Below are 15,619 nucleotides of genomic sequence, written 5' to 3' on the forward strand. Positions count from 1 at the left end.
CAGCAAGCTCTGTTGCCTTACTTGGATCGCACTTGATCTGGCGGAAAGAGCAGTGGATCGTATCTCTCACTTATTTCTGTTTTCGTGTATCTGTCTGGTCTGATACGAACGCTTGCAGGAGGCTCGGTGAGGTAACCGTTAAGCAGGCGCTCGCGTCCTCTGTTTCGTGTTTGTCTGTCGGTGGTTAGTTAGGCGTGCTTGTCTCTGTTGTGCTTAACACGCGGAGACTGTGCAGTAAACGCGTTCGCTGTTGCGAATGAGTGCGGTGTTCGCGTTTAGTTAACGTTTATTATTTTCCTTATCTTCTCATTGTATGATTTGCTGTGCCTTTGCTACTCTCGTGCTCTGCCTTGCTGTAGCCTTGTGTCACGTCTGGCAGTCGCCTCTCTCGCGATTGCATTCCTACTTCGTTTCTGTTGTGTGCACCGTCGTGGGTTGGCGACTAGATTGGGGCATACACATACATTCTGTCCCTGTGCACACTCATTCGCAATTGCTTCTCTTGCGATTGCGTTCTCACTTGGTTTCCTCTGTTGTGTGTCCACCGTCGCAGGTTGGCGGCGAGATTGGTGGACATACATACATTCCTCATCTGTACTCGTTCAGTCTTGTGTCGCTGTTAGCAATCGCCATCTCTTGCGATTGCCTTCTCACTTGATCTTCATGGTTGTGTGTTCATCGTCGCAGGGTGGCGACTAAATTGGTGGACACACATACCTTCTGCCGCTTTGATCTCTCTCTTTCAGGGCTATCTTGCCCTGCGTTTCTTCCCTCCGTACAATTCCTGTCTGGCGTCAGTGGCAGGGCAGAGGAGCTGTTCCTCTGCACTCCACAGCTCCATCTGCCGACAGGAATTGCCCTCTACAGGTGCTTTGCACCTTTTGCTGGGTTCTCTCAAATTATACGCTTGGAGGATTTCTGCAGTGTCAGCGCACGTGCTGTGCACTGACCATGGAGAGAATTCCACAATCGTTACACTATGTTGCTGTCACTTACAGTAAGTAGTAGAAATCTGACATTACCGACAGGTTTTTGACTAGTCCAGCTCTTCATGGGGGGGGGGGGGGGGTCTCAGGGTTTTCTTTATTATTAAAAGCACTTAAGGTGGGTACACACGTCAGATAAAAGTCTTTTGAAAATGAAAGATCACAGACCAATTTTACCCCCTTCCATGTATTATGAGAGCCATACTCTACACAGTCTAGTCTATGGAGCTGAACTCCCCATCAGATAAAAATATTTGCAATATGCTGCACACAAAGATGCTGTACACATGCAACAGATCATTATCTGCAAAAGATCAGTTCCTGCAAAAGATCCGTTCCTGCAAAATGCATTCAAAGTCTACATCTGCAGATCTCATACACGCCTTGTTTAACGGACCATCATCTGCAGATCTGAAGATCCAACCTGGTTGATCTGATCTGCAGATAATTGTCAGTTAAACAAGGTGTGTATGAGATCTGCAGATATCATAGACTTTGAATGCATTTTGCAGGAACGGATCTTTTGCAGAAACAGATCTTTTGCAGATACTGATCTGTTGCATGTGTGCAGCATCTTTGTGTGCAGCATCTTTGTGTGCAGCATCTTTGTGTGCAGCATCTTGCAAAGATTTTTATCTGATGGGGAGTTCAGCTCCACAGAACAGATTGTGTAGGTATGGCTCTCATACTACATGGAAGGGGGTAAAATTGGTCTGTGATCTTTCATTTTCAAAAGACTATGGTCTGATGTGTGTATGAGCCTTTAGTGGAGGGCAGTTGCTCTGTCCAACTGCCAAAAAAGTGTGCAGTGAGCAGGGAGGCTGGCCAGCATCTTTGTATAAATCTTTTTTAGGGAATGTCTTTATAAAGAATAAAGGCCATGCTGAGAATCCCCTATGAAGAGATGGACTAGCCCAAAATCTGTCAGTGATGTCAGATTTCTAATACTTACTGTAAGTGACAGCAACATAGGAGAGAAGTCATTTATGGCTCATTTTACTCTAGTAGAAATTAACTTCTTATTTGTATGTGTTTTAAGATTTCCGTGACAGTTCCTCTTTAAACATAAAGGGTGGGGAGACAAGAGAGCGCTCCGTAGTGCATTAAATGGGGTTTACTGGATTAATAAAAAAAATAAATCATCACACTCACATTTAGTAAAATTATGCGTGTCTGTGCCTTTTGCTAACAAACATATTTGATAAAAGGGTACAAAATAAACATATGAGTTTGTACCCCATTTTACATCTTTTGCCTGTGAAAATCCACAGCTATTTGACATTCCCGGCATTCCATTACTTTTTGTTAACTTGTTATGTCGCTGGAAAATCCACAGATCTTGCCTGTTTGCAAACAAGAAAAACGGACTGTAATCCTGGATTTGCTCCAGAAACATTGAAGGATTTTATGTCACCATTGACCAGACTTGCATGATGCATTAACACTAAGCAGGTTGCTGGATGTGATAGCACTGCAAATGCAATTGTATGGTCATGTTTACATCTCTGCATTGCAACGGATCATGTTAGCCAAACACTTTGTACAGTGCATTTCTGGACAACGTGTACATTACGTATCAATTGTTTATGCTCTGAAAAATAACATTCCCACTATAGCACCGGCATTATGCAACGCACATAGCCCAAAGTTAGTTTTTTAGCCCTTTCACACTTAGAATGTTGCGTTCCACCACAACAGACAGTATCAATGCAACTCAACACAATGCAATGATATTTCTATGGGGCTTTGAGGGATAATTCACAATGGGAAGTTGCGGAGCTGCGTTATAAACTCTTATAACGCAGCTTACCTCACTGCAATCGCATTGTAACGTGTAGCGTTATGTTAATGCACTGCTGCAATGTGTTACCTCTAGACGCACACGTTACCAGGTACAGGAAAGCATACTTTTCATTGCCTGTATGCTCTACTGTACCTACTGTATGCAGCGGTAACGCATCGTTAATGTGCGTTACCACCTTTTTTTGCGTTGCATTGTAATGCTGCGTTGTGAATTTAACCTCTTGAGGGCCACAGTGTTAAATCCCCCTAAAGACCAGGCCATTTTTTTGTAAAATAGGCCACTCCAGCTTTAAGACCAAGCTGCAGGGTTTGCACAACACAGGACACAAGTAATCCCCCCCCCCCCCCCCTTTTCTCCTCACCAACAGAGCTTTCTGTTGATGGGGTGGAGTCTGATCGCCCCCAGATGTTTGTTTGTTTTTTCACAAATGTTTTTGTTGTTTTGTTTATTTTTTATTAAATTTGTGTAACTTTTTTTTTTAAATCCCTCACCCTCCCTCCCCCCGCCAGCCAGCCAATCAGCGTGATCAGCTGTCATAGGTTTCAGCCTATGACAGCCGATCACTTCCCAGCCTATGGAGGGGACAGCCGTGTCACACGGCTGTCCCCAGTACAGCACTGCCTTAGATCGCAACGCTGTACGGGTAATTCGACGGCATCTAACAGTTTCCGAGCTGCGATTGCCACTGGGAGACTCCACCTACCAAGCAGGAGATGCGCGAGCAGCGTGCGCGCGATCTCCTGCAAAAGCAAGCCCCAGGACTTTATGCCAATCGGCGTTAGGCGGTCCCAGGGCTGCCGCTGTGGCCACGCCCATTAGCGTGACGCGGTCGGCAATAGATTAACGTTGTATTACAACGCAAGGCCCCACTGTAAATGTAGCCTCACATGGAGTGCGGTGCGTCAAGTTCAGAAGCAGTAACGCAGCATGCTGCGCATCAACGGGGTAACGCGTGCATGTACAGTGGCAGTAGGGCATACTTTTATTGTACTGTATGCCTCACTGCAACAATAATACACGGTCCAACTTTTCAGCTACATTGCAGCTCAACTGACTGAATGTGAAAATGCCCTTAATCCTCTCTATGGCCTAGTGCACACCAGAGCGGTTCTGCTGCGGTTTGCGATCCGCTTGCGGGTGCGGATCCGCTAGGGTAATGTATTTCAATGGGCTGGTGCACACCAGAGCGGGAGGCGTTTTGCAGAAACGCATACTCCCGAGCTGCTGCAGATTTTGGATTGCGGATGCGTTTCTGCCTCAATGTTAAGTATAGGAAAAACGCAAACCGCTCTGAAAAACGGCACTTCAGAGCGGTTTGCCAGGCGTTTTTTGTTACAGTAGCTGTTCAGTAACAGCTTTACTGTAACAATATATGACATCTACTACACCAAAAACACTTCCCAAAACCGCAAAATGCTAGGTGAAACGCTAAATAAAAATAAGAAAAAGCGGTTCAAAATCTGCTAGCATTTTGCGGATCTGCTAGCGTTTTTTGGTGTGCACCAGGCCTATCTGCTGGCTGTACCCAAAACTGACACTCAGCACTGTTTTTATATTGTTAGAGAATGCAGGAATGTTTTCAGTTTACATTCTCATAAAAAAATGTGAAAACAACCGTTCTTTGTTAATACCTGGCCTTGAAAAAAATGATAATCACATTAATTCAATGAAATGAAAAGCACTGAACTGTTGAAGAAAAGAACTTCAGTGTGAATGCACAGACTGAAAATGTGATGATTACATCTCTAAACATTATTCTCAAGCTTTTAGGACCATTGTAGTCCCTTACACACTCCAATGAGTTCTGGGTCACCATGAGCTTGCTGGTTAGTCTGTGCCTCCATTATTCTCAAGGTAAGACTTATCACCATTACGTCAGCTATAAACAAATCATGGTGCCCCCCTGCAAAACTTTGATGGCCCCCCCTTAATGTTCACAACCCTTCCTTACTTCCCCCTGGTGACCCTCGCAGCCTGCTGTGCTGGAGCCTGCAGAGCCCACCCAGCACAGATCATAAAATAACACGCTGGTCCTTAAGGGGGGGGGGGGGGGGTAAAGGCTGAGTCCTCAAGTGGTTAAAGAGATACTGTGGGGGGGGGGGGGGGAATGAGTTGAAGTTACCCGGGGCTTCTAATGGTCCCCCGCAGGCATCCTGTGCCTGTGCAGCCACTCACAGATGCTCTGGCCCCGCCTCCGGTTCACTTCTGGAATTTCAGACTTTAAAGTCTGAAAACCACTGCGCCTGCGTTGCTGTGTCCTCACTTCCCCTGATGTCACTAGGAGCGCACGGCACAGGCACAGACCATACTAGGCCTGAGCAGTACACTCCTGGTGCCATCAGCGGGAGTGAGGACACGGCAACGCAGGTGCAGTGGTTTTCAGACTTTAAAGTCTGAAATTCCAGAAGTGAACCAGAGGCGGGCCGGAGCATTGGGGAGTGGCTGCGCCAACACAGGATGTCTGTGGGGGAACATTAGAAGCCCCGGGTAATTTCAACTCATTTTCCCCCGACCCCTCTACAGTGTCCCTTTAAGCTATATGGAAAAATCCAGAGAGTAAATACACATTTCAGTATGTATAAAACATGACTCAACTTACAAACAAATTCAACTTACAAACAAACTCCCAGAACGTAACCTGTTTGTAACTAGTGAATTGTATTTTTAGTTATTTAAAAACCAACTATAGCGAAAAAAGTAAGCAGTTAAAATCTGATAATCTGAAAATTCTGATCTGAACCGACAGGTTTTGGACTAGTCCATTTCCTCATAGGGGATTCTCTGGGTTTTCTTAGTTTTCAAAGGCATTGCCAAAATAGTAAGATACCAGCCAGCCTCCCTACTCACTCTTGCACACTATTTTGGCAGTTAGACTTTGCAACCTCTGTTCAGGGAATGCTTTAGAAAAGAATGAAAGAAATACTGAGAACTCCCAATGAGGAGATGAACTAGTCCAAAACCTGCAGGTTCTGTCAGATTTTAACTGCTTACTTTTTCCGCTGTAATGGCCCTTTAAAAGTGTAAATCAATACTTAAAAGGGCACTATGGCGAAAATTATAAAATTTAAAATATGTGCAAACATATACAAATAAACAGTATGCTTTTTCCAGAGTAAAATGAGCTATAAATTACTTTTCTCCTATGTTGTTGTCACTTACAGTAGTGCTCTGTCCAACTGCCAAAAAAACTGTGTAGCGAGCAGGGAAGCTGGCCAGCATCATTGTTTAAATCCTTTTTAGGGAATATCTTTATAAAGAATAAAATCCTTGCTGCAAATCCCCTATGAAGAGATGGACTAGTCCAAAACCTGTCGCTTCTGTCAGATTTCTACTATTTACTGTAAGTGATAGCAACATAGGAGAAAAGTAATGTATGTCTCCTTTTACTCTGGAAGAAACATACTTCTTATTTGTCTATGTTTGCACATATTTTAAGTTTTACAATTTTTCGCCATAGTGCCCCTTTAAAAAAGATGTATACACAAATATTGAGTACTTCTTACAAGTGGGTGTGTGTGTACCTGAGAGGATGTCAGAATCGGGGGTACTCAGCAAACACATCTTACATAAAGGGGTACATGCAGAAATAATGTTGAGAAACGCTGCCATATATCACAGTACTTTTTATCTGTAATGACAGAAGCCGCTAATATGGCCTTTTTCCTCTGTACTTGCAAAACGCAAACGCATCTGACTGTGTTTTTTTTTTTTTAAGATTTCCAGGAATGGGAAGGGCTGGCACTAGCAATAATCGCAACGGAATTGCGCAAGTATGCAATTGCGTTTCCAACAAAGTTGAAACGCATTAAGCCTTTGTTCACATCTAAAATCGAAATCTATGACGGCATTGATTTTTCAATTTTTTGCGATTTGTTTTTTCTCCCTCCGGCGCTTAGCTGCGCGCTGTGATTTTGTATAAAGCGCTATTCAATTCGCTTTTGCAGAGCGATTTGTTTTTTCACTTCCTAACGCAAGTCAGGAAGTGAACTCTTTGACCCAGAAATTAATAAATACAATGTATTTATTCTTAAAAGCGCTGGGGAAAATCTTTTTCAAACGCCTTGCGATTTCCCTATACCTTCCATTGAGCAAAAACTCCCCAAAAATGGTACAGGCAGCGCTTTGCTGAGCGGAAACGAACCACTCAGATGTGAACTCTCTCATAGGGAATCATTGCACAAGCAATTTCAAGGCGATTTTGAAAATCACTGGCGCTTAAAAAAAAAAACCCACAAAACGCCCAAGGTGTGAACAAGCCCCAACTCTGATCGCTGCTAGTGGAAAAATGCTTAATATGCTGTTGGCTGATTGTCTAACTATAATACTGTGAATTATTCACCAGGAGCATGCATCTCAGTAAGGTGTCCTGGATGCTTGTTCCAGGTGAGTATTGTGGCCAGAAAAGTAGGAAATCAGCATTTCCAGAGGGAGATCAGGGGCGGCACCCTCCAAGATTACTCTCACTTGAGTTTTACTATAATATATGGTTCATTTCATTTTATTTCATTAAAAAAAAAAAAAAAGTTACTAACGAGCTGAAATAAACAGAAACAACCCTGTCAGCACCCTTCCCCATTCTGCAAGGAATAATGCGATTTGGGCTTTTATGAATAGATACTTGTTCTAGTTTCAATTATGAAGTGTAAAAACATAACAAAACGACTGCAAACTGATACTTTCCAGCGGATCCAGCACCAGCCAGACCCCGTCTGCGCATCTCCTCCTCAGTGTCTGTTCCATCGGATCAGTTTCTGCCCCCCCCCCCCCCCCCCTCACCAGTCCAAACTCTCTCTCCACGTCTGGTAGAGGCAGATCAATGTCATTCCTGCTCCTTCCCCGCACAGCTCCTTCCAGCAGTCCTGGTGGAGAAGCAGAAAGCCACCCAGGGAGGCACCGAGATAAGCACCTCTCTGCTGTCACGCTAGGCAGGATCAGCACGCACAGCCACTTCTGGCTCCATCACCTGCATGGGTTGATGGATGAAGAGAAGAATCTCAACCAGCCAATTACTGGAACACAGGTTTCCGGATGAAGTCAGCCACTGACTTCACACTCATCAGGAGGGAAAAGAGGAAACTCTCACTCAGCAGGCGCTCCAGGAGCTGCTCTCAGCTCTGCATTGAATGGACTAAACAGCCAAATAGCAAAAGTCCAATGGTGATCAGCTGGGCGGTGACCAAAGCATGCCTCCTGGGGAGGAAACCAGTCACACTGTGGGGCAACAGGAGCATCCTAGGCTATAAAGGGGTAATGCTGAGCCATTGGAGAGCAGTTTTCAAGTCTTCCAAAGGTGATCTGTTGCTGCAGCAATTTTTGCAAGAATCTCTCATGAAAGTCCTATTTAAGCACTGTGGTCCGGACTAGCCTTCATCCAGTTCACAGAATTCCCGATCTGGACTTACAAAGCCTGCACGTCCATTATTTGAAGTATCATCTCTTGAAGGTCCCTAGACTAAGAACTAGAAGGTCCTCTAGACGCTGAACTGAAAGAGATGGGATCGCTTCCTGTGCAGGTAAATAGATGCATGCTGTATGAAGCTGGGCGTTTTCCTGTAGATGCTCCTGGAGCATACATAGATGTGTGTATTGGGAGAAGAGCACTCATGCATGGAGCAGCTGAACCTCAAGTACACGACAGTGGCTTTCCCATGCTGCAGGTGTGTTAGCTAGTCAGAGAGAGCCTGCATTTTACCAAAGGGACTCTAGGTGGTGGACGTGTGTTCATTTTCACAGCTGGGATCCTGGCAATATTAGCTAGCTCAGAGAACCGTTTGAGGGGCTATTCACACTTGCTGATCGCAAAATGCTAGCGATTTTGCTAGCGTCTTGCTCTGGAGTTTTTTGGCGTTTAACGCCAAAAAAATCACCATTCACACCTGCCGATTTTTTTTTCTTTTTTTAGCGAAATGTTTTGCGCTTCTATAGCACTGAAATGCAATCGCCGGGAAATCGCCTGAAAATGGTGCAGGCTACGTGTTTAGGTTTAGCGTATTTTGGGCGATTTGCGTCGATTTACGCAAATCGCCCAAATGAGAACAGGCCCTAGGACTTTTATTATCCTAGCCAGGGCCGGCCCGCTCATGAGGCGGGGTGAGGCGGGTTCCTCAGGCGGCAGGAAGTAGAGGGGGGGCACCAGGCATAAAGAGGAAGTGACTGCGCCTGGTTCTTGCCGCCTTTTGGAGAGACTGGCTTGTGCTGCTTTACCGCCGCCTGATTGCTTACACCCAATCGTGAGTAACCCGTCACCTGGCCGGATTGCACTTATGGCTGGTACCCCCGCCAGCCCACCATGCCGGCCTCCAAGTCCGAGCTCTGCAGGGCTGCACGCTGCCTCAGCCTGCTTGATGATGGTGGGCGCCAGGCAGAATCCGGAAGTGACTGGAGTCACGCTGCCTGCCGCCCGCTCTGAATGTGTCAGTCACCAAGAGCCACTGTGACACTGACGATAATTACCTGCTGCCACTGCCCGCCGATACCCGCCGGCGTTACCCGCCAGCATGCCTGCCGCCTGCCTGCCAGCGCAAGATGGATGCTGGTCCTGGATCATGCCCGCCCTCCACCATTGCCGTTGTCAGGCTGACCCCGGTGAGTCACTTTGCTACCTGCTTTGCTATTGCTGCCGCCAGACAGACTCTCTGAGCCTTATAGGCGCTCCGGTTCTCACACAGTCCAGACACAGGCTGTGTGCATCATAGCAGCAGGCAGATTCTCTGTGGTCCCATCCTTCCTGATCCATCCATCCATCTTCATAGGCATAGCAGCCCCATGGCCCATAAGCCCCTCATCCATCCACACACAGCACAGGCTGTAGCAGCTTCTCTGCCCCATCATGGCCCATAAGCCCCCCATCCATCCATCCATCCATCCACACAGTACAAGCTGCAGCAGCTTCTCTGCCCCATCATGGCCCATAAGCCCCACATCCATCCATCCATCCATCCACACAGCACAGGCTGCAGCAGCTTCTCTGCCCCATCATGGCCCATAAGCCCCACATCCATCCATCCATCCATCCATCCATCCACACAGCACAAGCTGCAGCAGCTTCTCTGCCCCATCATGGCCCATAAGCCCCCCATCCATCCATCCATCCATCCATCCACACAGCACAGGCTGCAGCAGCTTCTCTGTCCCATCATGGCCCATAAGCCCCCCATCCATCCATCCATCCATCCACACAGCACAGGCTGCAGCAGCTTCTCTGCCCCATCATGGCCCATAAGCCCCCCATCCATCCATCCATCCACACAGCACAGGCTGCAGCAGCTTCTCTGCCCCATCATAGCCCATAAGCCCCCCATCCATCCATCCACACACAGCACAGGCTGCAGCAGCTTCTCTGCCCCATCATGGCCCATAAGCCCCCCATCCATCCATCCATCCATCCATCCACACACAGCACAGGCTGCAGCAGCTTCTCTGCCCCATCATGGCCCATAAGCCCCCCATTCATCCACACAGGCTGCATACCAGCAGCTTCTCTACCCCATCATCATGGCCCCCATCCATGCATCCACACACAGCACAGGCTACATACCAGCAGCAGCTTCTCTCCCCCCATCCGTCCATCCATCCTTCCAGAAGCTTCTCTGTCTCTCCTGGAGCTATGGTTATGGTCCAGTCCAGAGCTTGTTTTGCCAGGTCAGGATTCAGCTAGGAATAAAAAGTGAAGGAGGGGGGGGGGGCGCCTTCACGATCTTTGCCTCAGGCAGCAGAAAGTCCAGGACCGGCCCTGATCCTAGCGCTTTGAAAAGCGCTAGCGTTTGAGCGTTTTGCCGAAATCCCTGGCAAACCGCTCAAGTGTGAATGGGTCCTTACATAGTCAGTGAAACTCAGAGAGTTGGTTCACCTTCTTCTCTGTGCAACTTTGAGAGGCAGATTGCCCTAGAATCTAAGGCAGCCTTGGTGGGTCCATAAATTGTTAGAATTAGGTGTATTATATTTAGGCTCTTATGAAGCTATGCTCAAGTTTTTTATTCATATTTTTTTTGTTTGTTTGTTGTTTAGCAGTTTAACGTCGTGATGTGGAAGATTTATGAAGAGTTGTATCCGTCCTCCACCTGCAATCTTCTCCTCTCTTTGCTCTACGCGCTATGTACAGTCTGCATCTATAGATGGCTACAGTTCTGGATCTTCCCCAGGTGGTCTGGAGAACATCATCCACCAGGACCATTCCCATGGCCACTCATAGGTAATGCCATGAAGATGGGCAGCACTCCTCATCTGGCCTTTGCAGCCATGACAAAGAAGTATGGGCAGATCTTTCAGATCAAGTTGGGCAGTCAGAGAGTGGTGGTGCTGAATGGAGAAGAGGTGATCCGTCATGCCCTACTGAAAAAAGGAGATGATTTTGCTAATCGTCCAGAATTTCCATCATTCAAGATAGTATCAGGTGGCCGCAGCATGGCTTTTGGACGCTATAATGACAGGTGGAGAGTCCACCGCAAGCTTGCTCAGGCTACAGTCCGTGCTTTCTCCACAGGGAACCCAGACACCAAACGCAACCTTGCAGAGCATGTGCTGAGGGAGATCAGGGAACTCATTAGCTTCTTCTCCACCATTGGAGAAGGAGGTAAGTACTTTCACCCAAATAGGCATCTGGTGGTGGCCGTAGCAAATGTCATGTGTGCTGTGTGCTTTGGTCGCCGCTACAGCCACACCGATCTTGAGTTTCAAGCTCTACTAAGTAACAATGATAAATTTGGTAAGACTGTGGGGGCTGGGAGTTTGGTAGATGTCATGCCCTGGCTCCAGTACTTCCCCAACCCCGTAAGGACTGTATTCTGCGATTTCCAGAAAGTCAACCATGAGTTTTATGAGTTTGTGCATGCCAAGTTCCTACAGCACTGTAAGACAGCCTCGTGTGGGGTAACTCGAGACATGATGGACGCTTTTATCCATATCCTGATTGATGTGGATGGCAAGAGTGTCCTGAACCCAGATAATCCAGAGAAGAAACAAAAGAATGGTCCAGTAATTAAAGAAAAGAATGGTTATCCTGGTCTTCACCTGCTGGAGGCTGAGCATGTACCAGCTACAGTTTGTGATATATTTGGAGCCAGTCAAGATACCCTGTCCACTTCTCTGCAGTGGATACTCTTCTTCCTTATCAGGTAAGGCACCCAAGCTTGTGCTATGCTATAAACTATGCTTCTCTCTATGGCCCTTACTCAATTCATTTTTTTTCTTAAAGTGTACCTGAAGGGGAAAAAAATGTTTCTCTTGGGGTTACCTACTTTGGGATGGAGAAGCCTCTGGTACCTCAAGAGACCCGTCCTCCTCCACCAGCCTATTCCAGCGCTGAGACCCCTGAAAATACACTCGTCGGGCTCGTGCTTGCACAGTAGTGCGGACCCACTTAGGCTCACGCAGAGAACGCCAAGCCCACTCAGGTCCATGCCTTGGGTACACCTGAGCGAGTCTGTGCTACTGCGTTGGCGCAGTGCAGTTGTGCTTTGGAGGTCTCATCACTGGGTCGGCCTGGTTGAGGAGGACGGAGGAGCCTCTCCAGGATCCAGAGGCTTCCCCTCCAAAGGTAAGTATTTAAAATTGCCTGTAGCAAACCTCACAGGTTTGCTTTAGGGTTTCTTCTAGGTGATATTTTCAGACCTTCTCAATAAAATGCCTTTTAAAGAGCAGATCCAATCTGTAATTAAAGAAAAAAGATCTACTTACCCATGGCTTCCTCCATCCCCTGGCAGCCGTCCTCTGCACTCGCCGCAGCTCCGCATTCAGCCGGTGGCGCAGGGTTCCCTCTGGTGCAGATGCCGACCTCGCCAGATTGGCCTCTACTGCACCTGTGGAAGAGTTGCTCTCGGTCGCGCTCACGTGGTCTGGAGTGTACTGTGCAGGCACAGTAGTTCTGCGCCTGTGCAGAACACTCCAGACCATGTGAGCGTGAGTGGCTCTCACGCATGCGCAGTCGATGTCCGTCGGCATCTGCACTGGAGGGTACCCCCGGCCACTGGCTGGGAGTGGAGCTGCTGCGAGGGCACAGGACAGCTGCCAGGGGCTGGAGGAAGCCCTGGGTAAGTGGATCTTTTTTTTTTTTTTTTTTTTTTTAATTTGCTCGGACCTTCCCTTTAAGCCACCAGCAAGCAAGAAAATACTTTGAATAATTTTGAAAGTACTTTTTTTTGCCTTTTTGGTAGTTTTCAATAGCAGAGTGCTTAAACTTATTTTAAATAGAAGATAACATTGATCTCTTAGGAAAAAACTTGGGAGAAAAAAAGTGAATTGAATAAGCTACTGTTACTTATTGAAGGTCAGTAATTATCAGTATCTATGCTTTTGTTTTGTATTGCTGCTGAGCTTTAATGAAATGTAGCAAAATGTTTCAGTCCTGCCTCTTTCCACAGCAATTCTGATATACTGCGTGAGAGAGCGATCAATCATATGCATAATTACTGAATCAGTCTTTGTTTCATGCTTGTATCTTAGGCGACCAGTGGAATTTTAGCAAACATTACAGATTATTGCTGTCTGGGAATTGTAGGTTAATTGTAATATTTCTGTAGATATGCAATATTAGGCTGTGGATAATGCAGTATACAAAAAGTACGAGGGCTGGCGGCCAATAGGAGAAAAGTGCAGCATATTTAGTAGTGATCTCTGGAGCGATTTCTGGTGATTTTAAAGCACTTTTTAACTTAATGTACACCTGTAACAAAAAAAAAAACAGCCCCTATGAGATACTCACCTCGGAAGGGGGAATCTTTAGGATCCTAATGAGGCTTCCCCATCCTTTTTAGCATCAGGGATCCAGCACTAGCTCCCCTGAAAACTCCCCTGACAAGTGCCAACAAGCACTGTGGAGGCGCCGCAGCACACAGCAATATTTACTTTAAGAGCTCCAGCACAGTCGCAGTAGAAGTTTTAGCCGGGTCCGATCGGGTCCACTCTACTGGGCAGGTGCAAGTTACCTCCTCCATAGAGCAGACACGATGGGGCTCAGTTAATTCTGCCAGAGAAAGCTTCTACTGCGCTGGAGCCCAAAAGGTTAGTATTGCCGTGCGTGGAGTTCGGGGGCTGTCAGCAATGGATTTGGGAGGCTGAACAGGACGGGGGAAGCCTCATTAGGATCGAGAGGCTTCCATTTCCCGAGGTAATTATCCCGCAGGGGGTGTTTTGTACATTACAGATTTCCTTTAATGCTAGCAATTTGTACAGCGATTTCCTTTTTATAATTTTGAGGTTTTCGGTAGTAAAACCACTGTAAAATCATTTTGTATTAGCCATTTTGCAGCAATCCTATACTTTTTATTGGAGTGCAATCGCTCCTGTGGAATGACCGCCATTGACTTTCATTAGTCTAGCACTTTTGGGAAGTGATTGCAAAGCATGGCTGAAATGCCTCCTATGGGTCCCAGCCCTAAAAAGCTGTGCATAAATGTCCCTGAATCTACCACAGTACACTAGATTAACAGGTCTTTCATAACACGAGGATTTTAAATTCTTGTCATTTATAAACAATTTTTGCAATATGAATATTGTTCTTACACATGTTCAAGATAAAGCAAAATCTAATGAGTAATTATACAGATGTTCACCATTTTGCAGATCTTAAGGTGGCCTTACACTTATCAATTTTCCATTTCGGTTCCTGGCAGATTCAATCGAATCTGACACAAATCTATTGCCCTAGCATGTTCAGTCGATCTATTCCACCATCAATCCGACGGGCGGGAAGATTTGCATTGACTGGGGTGAGGCATGATTGATGGGCCGTGGGGTGGCACTGTATAGAACAGTGTAATGCAGCGATATGACTGATTTTCAATAGATTTCCTGCTGAAATGTATTGAAAATCGATGTGCTGTGTGTGGTAGGAATCAGTTCCTTTCTGATCAGATTCCGATCAGAGAGGAATCAATCATTTGGCTACATCGGGTGGCAATCTGTGTGTGTTTATGGAGACCTTTGGTCAGCTTTGCTCTTGTGGTCACAATCCTGCACTCACTTTATCCCCAAACCTTCAGGGTTGACTTTTACATGCTTTGTCGTGCAGTTTGCATCTCAAGCGATAGATTGCCTTGCGTGGACTATATAAGGCCTATCTAATAGGAAGTTCTAATCTGTGATAATATAGCTGTTTCCCTGTATGCCATTTTTAAGACAAGCATTCAGCTAATCTTATGAGATCTGACAATAATGTCAGAAACGCCTGATCTGCTGCATGCTTGTTCAGGGGCTATAGCTGAAAATATTAGAGCTAGAAGATCAGCAGGACTGCCAGACAACTGGTATGGTTTAAAAGGAAATAAATAAGTCTATCATCCATATCCCTCTTGCTTCAGTTGTCATTTAATGATGTATTGCATCACTAGCCACAACCACCAGGCTTGCCACCCCTTTCTAAATGTGGCGATCAGGGAAATAATGCCAGATCTTCTATTATTTTTTTGGAGATCATGGGGAAAGTGGCCGTTGAGGTGAATAGTGGTGATCATTTTAGCCAGTTGACAGTGTTTATAATTCTGGTGATCTGAGAAAAGGCATTATTCAGCAGAAGTAATTGTATGTTTTTGGGAACCTGCATGTTGGCCCTTTGACAAACTATGATAGTTACATAGTTATTTGGGTTGAAAAAAGACATACGTCCATCGAGTTCAACCAGGCTCCATAGATTAAAACGGGAACTGCTACGTGACGATTTTCAATCACGCGATTCATCGATTATCTCCTTCACTTCGCCACAATTCAGCCGCATAGCAGAAAGAATTAGTGTTTAACCCCCTCCACTTCTCTCCATAGACTTGAATGGAGCATGAGATGCGTGTCTCTCAACAATCGCTCATTTAGGAGATGTTTTCCCATGGTTTAATCTAAG

The 15,619-nt window shown here is 46.2% G+C and overlaps 1 protein-coding gene across 1 annotated transcript in view; it reads left to right on the forward strand.

Annotated features, from left to right (window-relative positions):
- Window positions 1-8,248: 8,248 nt before the first annotated feature.
- Window positions 8,249-15,619, forward strand: part of LOC137570862 (cytochrome P450 1B1-like) — a 35,902-nt gene continuing 28,531 nt past the window's right edge. Inside the window, exons 1-2 of the mRNA XM_068279570.1 lie at window positions 8,249-8,303; window positions 10,798-11,903. Coding sequence (XP_068135671.1) covers window positions 8,283-8,303; window positions 10,798-11,903 — 1,127 coding nt within the window. The 5' untranslated portion in view covers window positions 8,249-8,282. The remainder of the gene's footprint in view (window positions 8,304-10,797; window positions 11,904-15,619) is intronic.

Source organism: Hyperolius riggenbachi, chromosome 4 (assembly GCF_040937935.1).
Source record: "Hyperolius riggenbachi isolate aHypRig1 chromosome 4, aHypRig1.pri, whole genome shotgun sequence".
Classification (NCBI taxonomy): domain Eukaryota; kingdom Metazoa; phylum Chordata; class Amphibia; order Anura; family Hyperoliidae; genus Hyperolius; species Hyperolius riggenbachi.